General features: G+C 58.4%; 2 protein-coding genes across 6 annotated transcripts; one reads left to right on the forward strand and one right to left on the reverse strand.

The window, feature by feature from the left end:
- Positions 1-1,835: 1,835 nt before the first annotated feature.
- Positions 1,836-15,188, forward strand: PKN3 (protein kinase N3). 4 transcript variants are annotated; one of them, XM_040225302.1, is made up of 22 exons: positions 1,836-1,969; positions 4,265-4,505; positions 4,710-4,855; positions 6,060-6,171; positions 6,245-6,372; positions 7,398-7,581; positions 9,253-9,399; positions 9,486-9,595; positions 9,707-9,850; positions 10,277-10,352; positions 10,429-10,597; positions 10,794-10,896; positions 11,005-11,072; positions 11,391-11,454; positions 11,584-11,675; positions 12,106-12,282; positions 13,321-13,383; positions 13,526-13,602; positions 14,030-14,172; positions 14,250-14,357; positions 14,492-14,528; positions 14,679-15,188. In XM_040225302.1, the coding sequence occupies exons 1-22, from the start codon at positions 1,946-1,948 to the stop codon at positions 14,870-14,872; spliced, it is 2,607 nt and encodes an 868-aa protein (XP_040081236.1). In that variant the 5' UTR covers positions 1,836-1,945; the 3' UTR covers positions 14,873-15,188. The 4 variants fall into 4 exon arrangements, with proteins under 4 accessions (XP_040081236.1, XP_040081233.1, XP_040081235.1 ...); XM_040225299.1 differs by having other exon boundaries at positions 1,843-1,969; positions 14,492-14,572; XM_040225301.1 differs by having other exon boundaries at positions 1,843-1,969; positions 6,245-6,360; positions 14,492-14,572.
- On the reverse strand, positions 15,122-18,647 carry ZDHHC12 (zinc finger DHHC-type palmitoyltransferase 12). 2 transcript variants are annotated; one of them, XM_040225303.1, is made up of 5 exons: positions 18,494-18,647; positions 16,709-16,845; positions 16,277-16,354; positions 15,942-16,108; positions 15,122-15,793 (listed from the first exon to the last, which is right to left on the reverse strand). In XM_040225303.1, the coding sequence occupies exons 1-5, from the start codon at positions 18,591-18,593 to the stop codon at positions 15,469-15,471; spliced, it is 807 nt and encodes a 268-aa protein (XP_040081237.1). In that variant the 5' UTR covers positions 18,594-18,647; the 3' UTR covers positions 15,122-15,468. The 2 variants fall into 2 exon arrangements, with proteins under 2 accessions (XP_040081237.1, XP_040081240.1); XM_040225306.1 differs by having other exon boundaries at positions 15,570-15,771.
- Between the last annotated feature and the right edge of the window lie 50 nt (positions 18,648-18,697).

The raw sequence follows: 18,697 nt of genomic DNA on the forward strand, positions 1-18,697 counted from the left end.
TTCATACTTAGCCATCAGCTGAGGGCTGTAGGTTTGTCCAGCCTGGGGTTCGTTAGGAAAGGTGGATGTATTCTACTTTGGAACCCTTTTTTCCCTTAGTAGCCACAAAGCAATGAAACACTTGAACGCAAACTTTAAAAATCATTGAGTTCTTCTATATAATTCAGGTGCTGTTGTAACCGCTCAGTTATTTGTTAGCATAAACATTCAGCTAAGGGCACCTCAATAAACCCCACCTGAAAGAGTCTACCATGTGCCTCCTAGCTTACTAGGTGTTAAATATTTGTCTAGCCTTCAACAATTCTGGTTTGTATATACGTAAAAGTTTCACTTGTCTCTGATTATGAAGTCATCATTTCCCCTTCTGAACCAAGTTGCCTTTGCATATGTTGGTGTAATTTGGTTGATTTCGCATTGCAGGACTATCCCAGGATTGCCCACATGCCACATTTCACTTTTCATTCACTGAAGGAATTGGTCAAAGAGGAACTGACATGGTTTCTCCTATGAAAGCATTGGAGGTTACCTCTTCAAAGTCAGCAAATAAGCCACCTTCAATATTTGACCCTTATTCACTTCTGGCCCCTTGGAGGAGGCCCCTTCCAGTGAAGTCACGGCAAAAGGTGCTGGTGAGCATAGGATGACAGGGATTGGCTGAACAACCCTGTGTTACTCAGTCCCTCAGTCGTGTCCCACTCTCTGTGACCCCCATGGACTGTAGCACTCCACGCTTCCCTGTCCCTCACTATATCCTGGAGTTTGCTATCTAACCATTTTATCCTCTGCTGCCCTCCTTTCCTTTTGCCTTCAGTCTTTCCCAGCATCAGGGTCTTTACCATTGAGTCAGCTCTTCCTGTCAGGTGGCCAGAGTATTGGAGTTACACCCCTAGTGTTGCTCAGTCTGGCTGGCTGACCCCATAGACTGTAGCCCGGCTTAGTGATTAAACCTCTACCTCCTCCAAACTGTAGCCTGTCAGGCTCCTCTGTCCGTGGGATTTTTCCAGGCAAGAATACTGGAGTGGGTTGCCATTCCCTTCTCCAGACAAGCCTAGACTAGTGGGCAATAAAGAACCAGGGTCCCTTAGAAAGCCATTGCCCGAATACCTAGCTCAGCCTATTTTCCTGAGATGGTGTTTTTTTTCTTCTCCTCAAGGTTTAAATGTGTATTCTGTTTAGATGAGTGCTTTGGAGCAAAGGCTGAATGAACAGCACTGGCTGAACCAGAGTTCCAGTCTAGTCAAATGATGGGGGGGGGGGGGGGGTCCTGAGAGATTTTGGATTCATTCCTAATTTGGTATCATTTGGGTAAGGCTTTATTTTCCCACACATACATTTTTACAGTGTCTACAGACAGGGCCAAGACTTCTTAGGGGGGACAGGTATGCTATTAGCCCATTTTACACCAATGTCATGGGAGAGAAGGAGAGATTTCTTCGGGCGGGAGGGAGCCAGGTCATAGCGGGGTTCCGAGGAAGAGGAGGCTGACCAGGCCCGTAGTGGACCGGCCACACAGGCCTTGCCCCGAGGCCGGCAGGCGGCGCTGTCCGCACCTGGGCCTGCCCCTCTGGCTGCAGCGACCCGGCGGCGACTGGAGACCCCCGGCTCGGGAAATGTACCTTTCTGGCCTTGTATCCCGGGGCGGGGCCCAGTGTCGCACGGGAGCGGGAACCTCGGCCTTAGATGAGGCGCCCTGGGTTCCAAATTCCGCGGGGACGTCGGATCCGGGGCCTCGGGGTCTGCAGTGGGGCTCGATCCCGCGCTGCCGAGGGGCGGCGCTGATTCCCGGCTCCCGCCAGGGCCAGCGGAGCTCGGGAGGGGGCGCCGGATCCCGCGTCTCCGGCGCGACTTCCCGGGAAGTTTCAAGTTGGAAAGCCCTGGCGGTGGGGGCCGGGGCTTCCGGAACCGGAGTGGTCGAGAGGAGGGGCCGAGCAGCGGGAGCGGCGCCATGGAGGAGGGGGCGCAGCGGCAGGTGAACGGCGCCCGGAAAGGACGGGCTGCGGGCGTGGGCCGGGGTGGGGGAGATTCGGGGGGGTGCTCGTTAACTGCCCGGGCTCGGGCCGCGCCCCCCCAGACCCCTTCCCGTGTCCGTTCCCAGTCCCCTGCCCTGGGCCCCCTACACCTCCGCAGAGCAGATCTGAGCCCTGGGGGGTTTGGGGTGGTGGTGTAAGTGGTTTCTGCCCCCCCGGAAATGTCCCCAAATCACCTCCCAGTGACTCAGAGCCTCCGTCGGGCCAGCCCATGAGCACATCTGAATCCGCAGTCAGGGTCACCAAGGGTGGGCCCGAGAGTTTCCTTAAAATCTATTCTTCCAGGTAGGACTCTAAGGTCGATGAGCACCCGCTGGGACCTCAAAGGGGGCGGGTGCAGGCACTCGAGGACCACTTCTGGCGGAGGGGGGAAGAGAAGCATGTGATCAGCAGGCGGAGGACGCCGACCCCGCGTAGTTTGTGGGGTTCCTCCCGGAGCACACAGGCAGGGTTGGGGGGACCCCCCGGGGGAGGAGCATAGTCCAGCGGCCCGGGCGGGAACCTCCGGGTGCACGGAGGCTTGCAGCCCAAATGGCGAGGGGGCGGGGTTCCAGCAGTAGGTTCCCGTGGGCCCTGGAACTAAGGCTGTGTGTCTCGTTATTGGGGACCGGCGGAGTGGGGGTAGGGGGGAGGTGGCGAGGAGAAATGCTAGCCCTCAGTAAACGGGGATGGGGACGTCTGTGTACAACAAGATCGGGCCCCAGACGCCCAGCGGAAAAGGAGAGGTGTGTGCGCACTTGGCGGGATTCCAGCCCAGAGCCGGCAGGACCGCGGTCTCCGCTCGGCTCACGGGTGAAGTGTTCTCCAGAAGACTCCTTGAGTGCCCCCACCCCTTGGGCAACTCAAGACTGCGTCTGCCCCCTCCCTCCCTCCCTCTTCCTCCGGAGGTCCCTCGGCCTGTTCCCGCCGTGGCTTGTACACATTTTCCGATTTCCTGTTAATCTCCGCCCAGCAGCGGCAGCTGGGTGACTCAGGACCCCGGTGCCGGGCCCCCAGCTCCATGAGATCTTTGTTTGCTCAGGCCTTTGGCTCTGGCCCTCTGGCCTAGGGCCCTCAAAGGATTTCCTGAGGCCCGCCCCTGCCCTCTGACAGCCGGGCCAGCGGGCGAGAGGAGGCCTGGGGTGGGGGTCCTTGAGACTGGGGTGGCCACCCCTTCCACTGGGAGCGGGAGATGGAGTGCGGAGAGGTAAGATGGAAGATCTCAGAGAGTCCTTGGGGTGGGGGTGTCATGAGTTACCCTGGGCTGAAGTCAGCTTTGGCACTGGTTGGTTTGAAACGGCCTCTGGGAAAGAGGTTTCCTTTTCTTGCTCCCATTTGGGGTGAAGTGGTGAGAGAGCCTTCCACCTCCTCCCAAGAGCTGAGCTGTGCTGGGAGTGGGCCCCTGGAGACCTCCTCAGCCCCAATGGGCCTCTGCTTTGCCACCTGAGGGGTCAGACCCTCAAGGGAGCAGCCCTGGCTTCTTCTACTCAGGCCACGGACTGCCCTGTCTGTCTGACCTCGGGGGGGTCCCTTCTCAGGGCCGAGCCTTTTTTTTTTTTTTAAGTTATTTTAAAAATGTTGGTTGTTCTGGGTCTTTGTTGCGGCACGCGTGTTTTTCTCTTGTTGCGAGCTCTCTAGTCGTGGTGTGCGGACTTATTTGCCCTGCAGCATATGGGAGCTCAGTTCTGTGACCAGGGATCGAACCTGAGTCATCTGCATTGGAAGGCGGATTCTTAACCTGGACTACCAGGGAAGTCCCCCGGGTCTCTTTTCTGGCAGTCAGACCTTAGTGTGGATCCTAGGCTTGAGAGCAGCCTGATTATGTGTGGCTGGCAGGGAAAGACTGGGGCCCAAGAGACAGTGCCTCTCCATGGCTGTGTTGCGGCCTTGAGCAATTATGTCACCTCTCTGTGTCTCAGTTTCCTCATCTGTAAAATGGGGCTGATAACTGCACCTGCCTCATGGGGTTGCTCTCAGGTTCGACAGGTTCATGTCTGCACAGGCAGGTCTTAGAACACCCTATAAATGTTAACAGTTTTTTTTTTCCTCTTCCTCTTCTCTCTGATGGCGTAGGCTGGATAAATAGCCTTGGGGCATCCGTCTGGCTTAGGGATACCCGCTCTGAGGTCAGAGAGGCGCCCTGTGGGTCAGTCAGTCCTGGGTGCCATCCACACCTGCTTCTCTCCCCACTCCTGCTGTGATGAGCAGAGGCTTTGGAGGTGGGGTCCCAGAGGCCTGATCCCTCTGCCTTCCCACAGCCTGGGGCAGGCCATCGGCCCCTGGAGGATGAGAAAGAGGTGATCCGCCGGGCCATCCAGAAGGAGCTGAAGATCAAGGAGGGTGTGGAAAACCTGCGGCGGGCGGCCACAGACCGCCGCCACCTGGGCCACGTGCAGCAGCTGCTGCGGGCCTCCAGCCGCCGCCTGGAGCAGCTTCATGGGGAGCTGCGGGAGCTTCATGCCCGGATCCTACTGCCCGGGCCTGGGCCAGGCCTGGCTGGTGAGCGAGGGGCCGGAGGAGGCCCTCAGGATGGGAGGCGACAGGCTGACCCAGCTCCTTGATCTTGGCCCCGACCTACTCTCAGAGCTTCTCCCGAGAGCACCCCGCCCAAGAGGGCTGGAGAGGAGTGAGCGAGGCATCAAGGGAGGCGGGGCTGTCGGCTCTGGGGGAGGCATTCACGTGCCCCACACTCTTTGCACACAGAGCCTGCGGCCTCAGGACCTCAGCCACTGGCCGAGCAGGCAAGGGCCCGGCACCTGGAAGCTCTACAGAGGCAGCTGCAGGTGGAGCTGAAGGTCAAGCAGGGGGCTGAGAACATGACCCACACCTATGCCAGCGGCACTCCCAAGGTAAGGCCCCCTGGGGGGAAGAGATTGTGTTCTCAGATTATTCCAGAAGGTAGTGATCCAGCCCCTAATCTGATCGGGAAATACAGCCTAGCCATTGATCCCGTAAGGGAGACACTCTACCCTTAGTCTGATGGGGGAGGCAGGCCCCAAATCTCATCTTGGCTCCAATCCCTTGTCTAACAAAGAAGGCAAAACCCCAGGGTGATGGGAAATCCCAGCCCAACCCCAAGTCTAGTAGTGAAGTCCCAGCTCCTCCCAGCATGATGTGGAAGCTCAACCTGATCTCATAATGGAGGCTTGACATGAGCCCTTCCTTGTCTAGTCTGATGGGGGAGGCTCTGTTGCAGAGTTAGTCTAAAAAGGGAGGCTTGGAAGCTTCCTGGTTAAGACTGCACTTCTAATGCAAAGGGTGTGGGTTTGATCCCTAGTCAGGGAACTAAGATGTTCACATGCCATGTGGCCTGGGCCCCCCAAAATAATAATAAATAAATAATTTAAAAAAATAAAATATAAAGGATATCAAAAAGCAGAGACCTTACTTTGCCAACAAAGGTCCGTCTAGTCAAGGCTATGGTTTTTCTAGTAGTCAGGTATGGATGTGAGAGTTGGACTATAAAGAAAGCTGAACACTGAAGAATTGATGCTTTTGAACTGTGGTGTTGGAGAAGACTCTTGAGAGTCCCTTGACTCTGTGGTGTTGGAGAAGACTCTTGAGAGTCCCTTGGACTGCAAGGAGATCCAACCAGTCCATCTTAAAGGAAACCAAGCCTGAATATTCATTGGAAGGACTGATGCTGAAGCTGAAACTCCAATATTTTGGCCACCTGATGTGAAGAACTGACTCATTGGAAAAGACCCTGATACTGGGAAAGATTGATGGCGGGAGGAGAAGGGGACAACAGAGGATGAGATGGTTGGATGGCATCACTGATTCAATGGACAGGAGTTTGTGTAAACTCCGGGAGTTGGCGATGGACAGGGAGGCCTGGAGTGTTGCAGTCCATGGGGTCGCAAAGAGTTGGACACAACTGAGTGACTGGACTGAGCGACTGAACTGAGCTGAACTGGCTGTAGTTATCTGGTCTACTGAGGGAGGCTTAGCTTCAACTCAGACTGATGGAGGAGGCTTGGTCCAGTCCCCAGTCTGACCAGGAAGGCTCTGGCCTAGTCCTGGCCCGATGGGGTATGTGTCGCAACCCTATAGGAGAGGAAGCTGCTGGCAGCCGCCCAGCAGATGCTCCAGGACAGCCAGCTGAAGGTGGCCCTGCTGCGAATGAAGATCAGTAGCCTAGAGGCCAGTGGGTCACCTGAGCCAGGTGAGGCCAGGCCAAGGGGGCTGGGCAGGGCGGAGCAGGGCAGGGCCCTGAGGCTGACCCCTCCTCCTCCCAGGTCCTGAGCTGATGGTAGAGGAGCTACGGCACCGTCTACGCATCGAGGCTGCTGTGGCTGAGGGCGCCAAGAACGTGGTGAAGCTGCTCGGTAGCCGGCGAACGCAGGACCGCAAGGTGCTGGCCGAGGTCAGACCATGGGCCCCTCCCATTGCTTGTGTCTGACCGGTACCATCCTCTGTAGTGGCCATGATACTGCTCGCCGGGCCATGAGCAATGGCCATGAGGAAACAGGAGGCACCTTATTTATATGTATATAATTTTCTTTTTTTTTTCTTTTTGGCTCTGCTGAGCCTTTGTCACTGCTCGGGCTCTTCTGTAGTGGTGAGCGGGGGCTACTCTCTAGTTGTGGTTCGTAGGCTTCTCACTGTGGTGGCTTCTCTTGTTGCAGAGCACAGGCTGCAGGGCACAGGGATTCAGGGCTCAGTAGTTGTGACTCTCCGACTCTAGAGCACAGGCTCTATAATTGTGGTGCGTGGCTTAGTTGCCCCAGGGCATGTGGAATCTTCCCAGACCAGGGATCTAACCCATGTCTCCTGCACTGGCAGGCAGATTCTTTACCACTCAGCTGCCAGGGAAGCCCAGAAGACGCATTCTTGTCTAGATCAGGGGTCTCCAAATTCCAGGCTGCAGACCAGTACCTCCTGTCAGCTCAGTGGCAGCATTAGATCAGAAGTAAAGTGCACAGAAATATTGTTGTTTAGCTGCTCAGTCCTGTCCGACTCTTGGCGACCCCATGGACTGTAGCACATCAGGCTACCCTGTCCTTCACCGTCTCCCAGAGCTTGCTCAAACTCACGTCCATCGAGTCAGTGACGCCATCCAACCATCTCGTCCTCTTTCGTCCCCTTCTCCTCCTGCCCTCAATCTTTCCCAGCATCAGGGTCTTTTCTAATGATTTGGCTCTTTGCATCAGGTGGCCAAAGTATTGGAGCTTCAGCTTCACAAAAATGTAATGCATTTGAATTGTCCTGAAACCATCCCTCCCACCTCCAGTACGTGGAAAAATTGTCTTCCACAAAACCAGTCCCAGGTGTCAAAAAGATTGGGGACTACTAGTCTAGACCTCATCCAGGGTGCCTCTGGGTGGCCTGGGCCGCTGCCCCCGCCATTACCCCAGGGCCCTGTATCCCCTGCCCGTATCCCTCCTGCAGGCTCAGGCCCAGCTCCAGGAGTCCTGCCAGAAACTGGACCTCCTGCGGCTGGCCTTGGAGCAGCTGCTGGAGGGACTGCCTCCTGCCCACCCTCTGCGTGGCAGAGTGGCCCGGGAGCTGAGGACTGCTGCGTCTGGGAACCCGCAGGCTTCAGGGACACTCGTGAAGCCCACCGCCATGACAGGTATCTGGGAGCCCATCCTACTTCAGAGCTCTCCTTCCCTTCCAGGGAGGAGCCTGGAACTCAGTGGGGAAGAATTTTGGAGATTTCCAATCCCGGCTTCACTAACCCTTAGCTGTGTGACCTTGGGCGACTGACACCCTCTCTCCAGACCTCAGTTTATCACTCTGTCAAATGGGGGTGATAACAGCACCTACTTCATATGACTGGTGTGACAATTCAGTGAGTTGTTGCATGTGAAGTGCTCGAGTTTTCACACCAACCCTATGAAATAGGTGATGTTATCACCCCCATTTGACAGAGTGATAAACTGAGGTCTGGAGAGGACGTTTCAGTCGCCCAAGGTCACACAGCTAAGGGATGGTGAAACCGGGATTGAAAATCTTCTCCAAAATTCTTCCCCAGCATGTTTCAATGAGGAACCATGAGAGTGTTAGGCTGGACTTGCCAGTGTTAGGGAGCTCACAGCCCTGGCGACCTTGGTACCCAGTTCTGGGCAGTTTTTACTATTAGAAAATTCTTCCTTATCCCAAGTGGATCTGACATTATGGAAGCCCTGAGCTTCCCACCTGGGACCCAGTGCCAACTAGAGGGCCCCACCCCTGCCTGCACAGAGCTGGTACAGAACACATAGATGATAGATAGATGATACACAATAAATAGATGTTACACAATCATCCCATTGTGAGCAGAGCTGAAGGGGAAAAGTACAGGGACTGCATGGGCCCCCTCACCTGGCCTTGGGGAACCAAGGAATGCTTCCTGGAGGGGGAGGCATGTCCTTGAAGAGCTTATGGGAGTTGACCAAGTCAACAAGTTGGGAAAGGTGAGGGCAAGGTCTTGTTTATTGTTCCCTCACCAAGTCGTGTCTGAGTCTTTGCAACCGCATGGACTGCAGCACACCAGGCCTCCCTGTCCCTCACTATTTCCTGGAGTTTCTCCAAGTTCGTGTCTGTTGAATTGGTGATGCTATCCAACCATCTGTAGGGCTTGTTAAAAGGCCTAAAATTCAGGTACTTGAAGCCACCTCATAAGCTGTTTTCCAGCTAAACACCCACATTCTTCCAGTCATTCTTTCTAGGATGACCTTCCCATCCTGAGCACTGCCTCGTTTTATAAAGTCTATCGGAGTATAACCCTCCAGGCCCCGACTCCCAAAATGGGGCTCTTTGGCCCCATGTATGATGGCTTCAGGAGCTGCTAGAGTCCTACTGTTTCCTCTGCCGTTGGAGGGACAAATCTCTACTGATCCTCAAAATGAACCCACTTGGTTGGCAAAACACACTGGTACCCACCGCAGGAAGTGGGGCTGAGTTGGCACTCCTTTCCACTGTATGGATGGGGAAACAGGCCCTGGGAGGAGGTGGCTGGCCAGGCACTCTGCTCCTCTGGGGCTCTCGTCCCTGGCATGGTGCTCCCTAGACCCAGAGCCCTGGGCAGCATGCGGACTGAGGTCCTCTGCCTCCGTGTCCCTGCTTCTTCCCACATGTAGAGGGCCGGCAGGAGGGGAGGACCAGTTGGTCAGCCCCCAGGGTGGCCCCCAGGTGGCTGCCGAGGCCTCAGGCGAGCAGGCTCTGGGTTTGCTACCTCCATGAGAAGGCAGCATTCCTGGGGTCCCAGCGACCCCTTGGAGGATGGTGTCCGATGATGGCTCCTCACCACGCTCCCCGACAGGGACACTGCAGGTCCGCCTCCTGGGCTGTGAGCAGCTGCTGATAGCGGTGCCTGGACGTTCCCCCGCGGCCGCGATGGCTGGGAGCCCCTCCCAAGGCTGGCTTCGGAGCAGAGCCAAGCAGCAGCGTGGGGGAGGCGAGCTGGCTAGTGAGTAGGGGCCCCGGGGAGCTGGGGCACGTGAAGGTCCCCTCACCACTGCTGGCCGGCCCTGAGCCCTACCTCTGGCCTTGCAGGTGAGGTGCTGGCTGTGCTGAAGGTGGACAATCGCGTTGTGGGCCAGACGGGCTGGGGGCCTGTGGCCAAGCAGTCCTGGGACCAGACCTTTGTCATCGCCCTGGAGCGGGTGAGGCTGCCCTTGTGTGGACTGGGATGATCGTGGGCAGCGGGGTGGAAAGCTGGATGGGTAGTAGCTGGTGCCAGGCTCCCCCTGACTCAATTTGGCCTCCCTGTGTAGGCCCGGGAGCTGGAGATCGGGGTCCACTGGCGGGACTGGAGGCAGCTGTGCGGTGTGGCCTTCCTGAGGCTGGAGGACTTCCTGGACAATGCCTGTCACCAGCTGTCCCTCAGCCTGGTGCCACAGGGACTGCTCTTCGCCCAGGTGCCTCACGGCCCCTGCCCTCTGACCTCACGGGCCCCTGGCTCTGTTAGCGCTCGAGAGGCCTTGGAGACTGTGCCCCCCAACCAACCCACAGCTAGGAGTGGAAATTGAGGCCCTGAGGGAGGAGCTCTCCAGGGATGAAAGATTCCCAGCCGCTCTCTGAGGACTTCACGGGAGAGGAACGGCCTCTCCTTGTCCTGACCGCCCCACCGCATGCACGACCCTGGACAAGTCCCTTTCTTCTCCAGGTCTCAGTTTCCCCCCTGGTACCAGTGAGGATGCCGAATCCATTCTCTCTGAGTCCCTGTAGCTCTTGCATCTGTTGACAACGGGCTTAGGCTGGGATCCTGGAGGCCGAGGAGGTTCCCGGGACAGGTTGGCAGGTGGGAGGGGACTGGTCTTCAGCCCTGCCCCCTGCCTCCACAGGTGACCTTCTGTGACCCTGTCATTGAGAGGAGGCCCCGACTGCAGAGGCAGAAACGCATTTTCTCAAAACGCAGAGGTATGGAAGGCTGGCGAGCAGGGAGCAGGGCTGGGCCCCTCCGGAGGCCTCAAGACTGAGCCCGCTTTTGCCCCAGGTCAGGACTTCCTGAGGGCTTCCCAGATGAACCTCAGCATGGCGGCCTGGGGGCGCTTGGTCATGAGCCTGCTGCCGCCCTGCAGCTCCCCAAGCACCATCAGCCCCCCGAAAACATGCTCCCAGACCCCAGCCACACCCCAGCGGGCCACCGATCCCGACTCGCCCAGGTGAGGAGCCTCGCTCACCCCAGGCTGCCTGCTTCTCTGCGGAGTCACCTCTCTCCAGACGCAGATGGTGCCTGCCCCATGGCTCACCCTTTGACCTGTCTTTCTGTCCCACGTGGCTGTGTGTCTACCCCCGCCCTCCCTGCCCGCCACTGTTCCAGCTGTCTGTGCCCGGTATGTGTCTGCTTCTACCCCACAGTAACTTCCCACCCAAGAAGACCCCCTTGCGAGAAGAGATCCAACCCCCACCCAAGCCCCCTCGCCTCTACCTGGCCCAGGAGCCAACCCCCGAAGAGATGCCGGTGAGGGGCAGCAGGGCAGGGTTGGTCACCCTGGGCGCTGCCCAGGTCGGGTGGCAGGGCTCGAGGGAAGGAAGCCCTGCTCTGCCTTGAGACCCTCTCCCCTCGCAGTGCACCAAACGCCCCCACATGGAGCCCAGGATTCGACGCGAGCCGCCTCTGCCAGCCCCGGCTACCAGGTATCCCAGCGGGCTCACCTCGGTGTTTGAGACATTTTATCCACTCATCTGGGTATTTGCATGTCAGATGTTCACATCTCACCCCAGGCTCCTTGGCTTGCTCTCAGGTTCTCACTCGCTGAACCCACATTATTGAGCTCAGCCTGCCTGCCAGACCCCAGGAAACTGCAGTCCCGGGAACCCTGCCCCACCCCGGGCTCTGCAGCTGCCCACTAGAGGGGGACCACCCAGGATTGAACACAGGGGGTTTGGAGCGACTCCTGGTGGAGGCCCAGCCCTTCATTGTCCTGGGGGCTTCCTGTACCCTCTCTCTTGCAGGAAACCCCCCCGGCTTCAGGACTTCCGCTGCTTGGCTGTGTTGGGCCGGGGCCACTTCGGGAAGGTAAGGGGCTAAGGGGGTGGGCAGGCCCCAGCACATTTGCTAGAGGGCTCTGGGCTCTGGGGGGCAGTGGGCAGGGGAAGCAGACTCTTGTACTGCCCACCTGGAGCCCAAACCTCTCTCTGGTCCCAGGTCCTCTTGGTCCAGTTCAAGGGGACGGGGCAATACTATGCCATCAAAGCACTGAAGAAGCAGGAGGTGCTGAGCCGGGACGAGATTGAGAGGTGTGTGTTGAGGTTGGGGGGCTCCTAGCACCCTGGCTTCTGGAGAGAACTCAGGACGGCAGGCCTGGGCTGCGCTGGTGGCTCCAGAAGGCAGCTGAATGCTGCTGGGGCTTCGAAGAAGTGACCCTGTGGGGCCAGCCAGGCCTGGGCTCTTTTATTAGCAACTGCAGTTGTGAACTGTGTGCCCCTGGGCAGGTCTCCTCTCTGTGTACCTTAGGTTCCTCATCTGTGAAATGGGAACGGGGTGGGGGTACAAGTTCGAGACCTGTGCCAGCCCCGGGTACATATGAACTGTCACTCTACCTGCCTGGCAGTTTTAAGAGCCAGTGACCCAGGAGAGTTGTGTGGGTGACAGGGCACAGCCAGGGGAGGTCTTAGTTCCCTTTTGGGTTCCCTCCTTGCCTGTAAAACCCATGCCCTCCTCTTGCAGCCTGTACTGTGAGAAGCGAATCCTTGAGGCCGTGGGCTGCACAGGGCATCCATTCCTGCTTCCCCTCCTCGCCTGCTTCCAGACCTCCAGCCACGCCTGCTTCGTGACCGAGTTTGCGCCCGGCGGTGACCTCATGATGCAGATCCATGAGGACGTCTTCCCTGAGCCCCAGGCCCGGTGGGTCCCCCTCTCGCCTCTTCCCGCCAGCCTTACCTGGGCCCCCTGTCCCTGGCGGCCCCTTCATCCTGCTTCCTCCAGGGTGCCCATCAGCCAAAGAGCACATGCAGTCAGGGAGGTCTCGGTTCACATCCTGGTTATCAAACCCTCACAGCCTTTGTGACCTCAGACCTCAGTGTATATGGCGGTGAATTGGGGATAATGATAAGTGCTTCATAGGCTTGGTGCATTGGTGGACATAACATTTAAAATTGCAGAGCCTAGGGACTGGTGAGCAGTAAGGGACTGACAGATGGCGTTGTTATGTCTTGCCCACCAGAGTGTGGACTCTCGAGCCCAGATTCACGTGTTAGCCCTGCCACTAGCTCTGTGACCCAGGGTGGGTTGTTTACCAGGAGTCTCAGATCCTTTTAAAAAAATAGTCATGATGAGGCTTCCCTGGGTGGTCTAATGCTTAAGAACTGGCCTGCGAGTGCAGGGAACACAGGTTCGATTCCTGGTCCAGGAAGATCTCACATTTCTTGGAGCAACTACTGAGCCCAAGGGCTGCAACTACTGAAGCCCACACACCTCGAGCCCATGCTCTGTAGCTAAACCTATGAAATAGTTATCATTACCCCCAATTCACCGCAATGAGAAACCCATGCACCACAATGAAGAGTAGCCCCTGCTCACTGCAACTAGAGGAAGTCCATGCACAGCAACAAAGACCCAGCACAGTCAAAAAAATATACATAACATTTTTTAAAAATTTAAAAAAAAAATAGGCATGAAGGCACCAACCGAGGCTGCCAGGAGGATGCCAGGATGGGCATGTGGACACTCGGTGTCATTCCTGGCACAAGCTAAGGGCCTGGGAAGGGTAGGCTGTTATCAGGAGGAGCCCCACCCCTGCCCCAGGAGGCTCCTTCCAGCCTCTCGCCCACATCTGACTCTGGCAGGGACATCGGGGGTGACCAGGCCATGGCCGTCCTGGTGCCTCTCTGCCCTGCCCCTAACAGTCCTGGGCCTGAACCACCCCCTGCACCAACCCTCCAGGTTCTATCTGGCCTGTGTGGTCCTGGGGCTGCAGTTCTTACATGAGCAGAAGATCATTTACAGGTAACTTGCCCCTGGGATGCTGGGGGAGTAGGCAAGGGGGTCAGGGGCTGCCCTCCTCCTGGGCTGCTATGAGGCGGGGCCGCTGTTCCCTGGGCCTCAGCGCTTCTCAGCTCCTTCGGGGTCTGCCCTGCCTTGCCCTCAGAGACCTTAAGTTGGATAATCTTCTCCTGGACGCCCAGGGTTTCCTGAAGATTGCGGACTTTGGGCTTTGTAAGGAAGGTGGGTGCCTCCCATTTAAGAGCTGTGTCCTTCTGCCTTGCTTGCTCCACCGAAGCCAGCAGGGTGGCGAGCAAGTGGCATCTTCCAGGAAATGTGCATCCCAGCTCCTTCCAGGGACCAGCTAGACGCATTGGCTTGTCCTTCCCTGCCCTAAACACTTGGAAAGACCCCCTTGCCCTCGGCCGGAGGGAGAGCCTAGGTTGGGAGAGGGCCCTGGGTTCTGCTTTCTGCATGGCCGACACACAGGCTTTGCTGAGACTCATCTATCAGGTGGCATAAAAACTGTTCCCACCTCCAAGGATGTTGGGGCAGGGCTCAGCATGAGGTTCCTTGCATGGGGTCCTAAGGGTTGGTGGTTGATTCTTACAATCAGAGGTTCTTGTGGCTGCCACAGTACGCTGGCATCAGTGTGGGTGTTGGTTGGCAGGGATCGGCTTCGGGGACCGGACAAGCACCTTCTGTGGCACCCCGGAGTTCCTGGCCCCCGAGGTGCTGACTCAGGAGGCCTACACGCGGGCTGTGGACTGGTGGGGGCTGGGCGTGCTGCTCTATGAGATGCTGGTGGGCGAGGTGAGTGTTGGATGGGGAGAGCTGCTGGGGCCCCCAGGTTGGGGGGCGGTGCTCCCTGCTGAGCCCCCTCCCCGCAGTGCCCGTTTCCAGGGGACACCGAGGAGGAGGTGTTTGACTGCATCGTCAATGCGGAAGCCCCATACCCCCATTTTCTGTCGGTGCAAGGCCTCGAGCTTATTCAGAAGGTAATTGCTGCAGGGTCCCAGGCTGGGCCAGAGGGCTACTCGTGGCTCTCTGGGCTCCCTACCCGAGATGCTGGGGGCAGGTGGGCAGTGCCTGGGGCTGAGTGCCCTGAATGAACCCCTGTCCTCGCCCCTAGCTCCTCCAGAAGTGCCCCGAGAAGCGCCTGGGGGCGGGCGAACGAGATGCTGAGGAAATCAAGACCCAGCCTTTCTTCAGGGTGAGCGGCTGTGGCCACGGTGGTCCCGGTGCCTGGTGCAGAGGGAGGGGTCGAGGGCCCATGGGGGCTGCTGTTCCCATCATCTGAGGTATGCCTTTGCCCCCAGACCACCGACTGGCAGGCTCTGCTCGCCCGCGCCGTCCAGCCCCCATTTGTGCCCACCCTCTGCGGCCCCACAGACCTGCGCTACTTCGAGGGGGAGTTCACGGGGCTGCCGCCTGCCCTGACCCCACCCGACCCCCGCAGCCCCCTCACCGCCCGCCAGCAGGCTGCCTTCCGGGACTTCGACTTCGTGTCTGAGAGATTCCTGGAGCCCTGAGGCCTCCCGGCCTCTCCACCCCCTGCCCACTCCCCGACCCCGGACGGTTTGAGCCTCTGCTTTGCCCACTTGGGCACCCTGGGATTGATGGGCCCTTGGGGCTCGAGGTGGTGGACATGGGGCTGCTGTTATGGGCACTGCTCAGTCACCGGGCGAGTGCTGCCCGCCCCCTTCTCCCAACCTCCTCTCCCCTGCCCGCTGTGAGACCTAGACCAGAAAGCATTGCGCAGTGAGGAATGTTTTTTTTTTTTTTTAATACTTGACTTGCTTTATGGTTCATTAAATTTATAAAACTGTATGTACACTGGACGCAGCCTGGCTTGGGGGGTGGGATGGAGGTGTCCGAAGCCCAGGTCTCTATTTGTGCCTGAGCCTCCACCATGGGTCCTCTTCCTTTTCTTCTGCCTGGGGAGGGCAGAGCTGCCTACTGAGGCAGGGTACAGTCCCTCGGCTCCACTCTGAGCCCTGGAAGGAGTGGGCAGGAGTGAGGAGCCCCAGGCCCTTGGAGGGTCGACCCCTCTGGGTTCAGCCTCTCTGGTTTTCAGGCACAAGAAGGTGGCCCCAGCTTCCAGCGACCCTAAATAGCTTGGCTACTGCCTTCCTCCTCCTCGTCCTCGGCCCAGAGGGTCTCCCAGGACCCCGAGGGCCATCCACAGAAGAAGTGGGCCAGGTTGCGGGTCAGGCCACGGTCGAAGGGGTTGCCAGGGCGCTGGCGGAGGTAGGCGATGCGGTGGGAGGAGATGAACTCCCAGGTGGTGGTGTTGCTGGCCACCAGGTAGAGGTGCGAGGCCAAGAGCAGGCCGGCCACCAGGGAGAAGAGCGACAACAGCAGGAAGGTGGCGAACAGGAGCCCGCTGGAACGCAGCCAGAGCCCCCAGGGCTGGAAGAAGCGGAGGCCAGACCTGCAAGGGAAGGAGAGAGACAAGGACCCAGAGCTGGGGGCGGGGTCGCCCGAGGGGACGGCCGTTTGGGCGAGGGTCCGAGGCCCCTGAAGAGGGAGCCTGGGGGGTGCTGGCCCTCCCCCACACCCAGGGCACCAGGGAAACCCACCATGCCAGGTACAGGGCCCACAGAAGCACCACCAGTTGCAGCGCCAGGTAGGCTACGAAGAGTGGGTGGTTGCGCTCGCCCACACAGTTCTCCATCCAGGGGCAGTGATGGTCGTAGCGGCGGACACAGCGGCGGCACTCACGGCAGTGCCGAGCCCGCAGGGGTTGCTGTGGGCACAGAGGGAGTTGGGCCTCAACACCGGCTCCCCTCTAGGCCCAGCAATGAAGGCGGGAGGTCAGGGCTGGCATCTGGGAGGGCTTCCTGGAGGAGGGGGGTTGAGGCCGAGGAGTCTCGGCCTTGCCCGAGTCCTCCCACGGAGGTCCCCCATCACCCACCAGCACCATGCAGTATCTGCAGCGCCGAAGGGGGATGGCCTGAGGAACCATGGCTGTCTGCTCTTCCTTGGCCTCCTCCTGAAAAACGGGGGACAGAGGGTGAGATGGGGGTCCCTTGGGAGGCAGATGAGATTTGTAGTTGTCTCCCTTGGGGGCCAGCTTAGCTCTGGGTGTGCACATTGGGGGCCCATCCCATGCGTCATCGAGGTGGTAGAGAGGGGCAGGGTGCCCTGGACTGTAAGGTTGTGTGACTTTGGCCAGTTACTTCCCCTCTGGACCTTGGCAATTTTCTCATTGTAGGACAGGGCCCTAGGTCTGGCAAGATGATTCCCTGGGATTCCCTAGGAAAGCTCTCAGCTGAGTCTAGCATGAGACTCCCTGGAGTCTTGAGTTCCCTGGTGGAGGGAGGAGGGCTTTGGGCCTCCTAGTTACCTGGGGCTGAGGCAGGACATTCACGTAGCCCGGGTCCATGAGTGACACGGTCAGGTAAAGCAGCAGGGAGCCCAGCACAAGCAGCAGGAAGGTGAGAGGCAGGAGCAGCTCCCCCTGCTCTTCCCACTGCCGAAGTGCTGGAGAGACCAGAGTGGGAGAGTGAGGCCAGGACTGTGGAACAGGCGAGGCGGGGGAGGGTGCAACTGGAGGCGGGAAGTGTGTCCCTGGCTGAACAAAGGCCTGAGTTTGATGAATGGTCGGGTGTGGCCACTACATAGGGTGGAGGAGGGAGAAGTTCAGGTTTGGGAGAAAAGAAAAAAAGCAGTTAATCCACACTATCTCTGGAGGGCAGTAGGGAACCATGGAAGGTTACAGGGTCAGATATATTTCTGAACTGCTTCCCAGGTGGCGCTAACAATAAAGAACCCTCCTGCCAATGCAGGAGACATAAAAGACTCGAGTTCCATCCTTGGGTGGGGAAGATCCCCTGGAGGAGGGAATGGCAATCCACTCCAGTATTCTTGCCTGGAGAATCCCATGGACAAGAGGAGCCTGGTGGGTTACAGCCCATAGGGTTGCACAGTCAGACATGACTGAAAGCGACTTAGCATGCATGTTTCTGAAAGCGTTCTTAGTGCTAAAGTAAAGATGAATCAGAGGGGAGGCTATCCAGGACAGAGAGAGGAGTGTGTCTGGGCAAGGGTAATGGCAGGGGGTTGGCCAGATTGGAGGTAAGGGGTGATGGGACCAGACTTGGCTGGATATGGGGGACAAGGAGGAGGACTCTGGCTCTGAGAAGGGAAGAGGCTGGCCAGGTCAGAGATGCACAAGAAACAGAGATAGAGAAGGGTGTGGCTGGCAGGTTGGAATGCTGTAGGGGAGCCCAGGCCACCTCCAGGGTCCAGCCCATGGAGGTGTCTGAAGGTTTGGGGGAAGGGGGTGGAGGGCTGAGGACGGAGAGGCAGGAGACAGCCAGACAGACAGAGTGTGGACAACTCAGGTGCCCCTTGACTGTAAAAGGGAGTGGAGAAGAAAAGGAGGTTGTAGTGGGGGGTTTCTTTCCGATGGGGAGACAGCAGGTTTTTAGGCTAAGGGGTGAAGCCAGTGGAGGAGACTCAGGTCTTGGGAGGAAAGTGAGAATGCCCCTGGTCCAGGAGGTCAGGCTGCAGGAAGGAGGAAGGGGTGGGGCTTGTGGTGGTGGTAGTGAGGAAGGGCTACAGCCTGTGCTGGAGGTGGCCTGTGGCAGGTAAAGAGGGGGAAAGATGGAAGTGGTTGGGTGGAATGAATGAGCGCTCACAGGGATGAGAAAAGGAGGGACAGGCTGCTCCCCTATGCCGTGTCCTCTTGCCTGAAGGTGGGGGGACCAGACTTGGGGCAGCTAGGGCCACGCAGGGATGGGGTGGGCGGGATGCCATCCCTTCATCTAGTTGATCCTCGGAATCTTGGGAGTCAGTTCCTGGAAAGGGTCGGGCGGATCCCAGTATCAGGGAAGATGGGGTCTCCAGCTGGTCGTCGGATCAGGTGGGCACCGGCTGGGTCCTGGGACAGACAAGGGTATCTGGCAGGGATCAGGAAGCTTCTGGGATTAATTAGGGCTCAACTGGGTATTAGGCGGAAAGCAGGTGGCTCTTGGAATGAGAGGTGGGGAGTGGGCCTCTGGCGCGGGAGGAGTCGGGGAAATCCCAGGATCATCGGGGGGGTTCGACAAGGGACTCAGTGAGACCTAAACATCTGAGGAATCACGCGGGATCGGGTGGGTCCGGGGTCGAGAGGGTTCCGGCTCACCGGTATCATGCAGGAAGAGTACCAACGTGATCCCCCAGGTCAGCACAGTATGCCCGGTCCGCACCAGAACCCCAGGGGTGAGGAGCGCCCAGGGCGCCATCGCCTCGGCCCCGGGCCCCACCCGGAAGAAGCGCTCAGAGGGGCGGGCCCTCCGAGGAACAGGGCTCGCGGTCACCCGGGGATTGGCGGATACGGGTTGTGGGC

The sequence above is a fragment of the Oryx dammah genome, unplaced genomic scaffold (genome assembly GCF_014754425.2).
Source record: "Oryx dammah isolate SB20612 unplaced genomic scaffold, SCBI_Odam_1.1 HiC_scaffold_25, whole genome shotgun sequence".
NCBI classification, from domain to species: Eukaryota; Metazoa; Chordata; class Mammalia; order Artiodactyla; family Bovidae; genus Oryx; species Oryx dammah.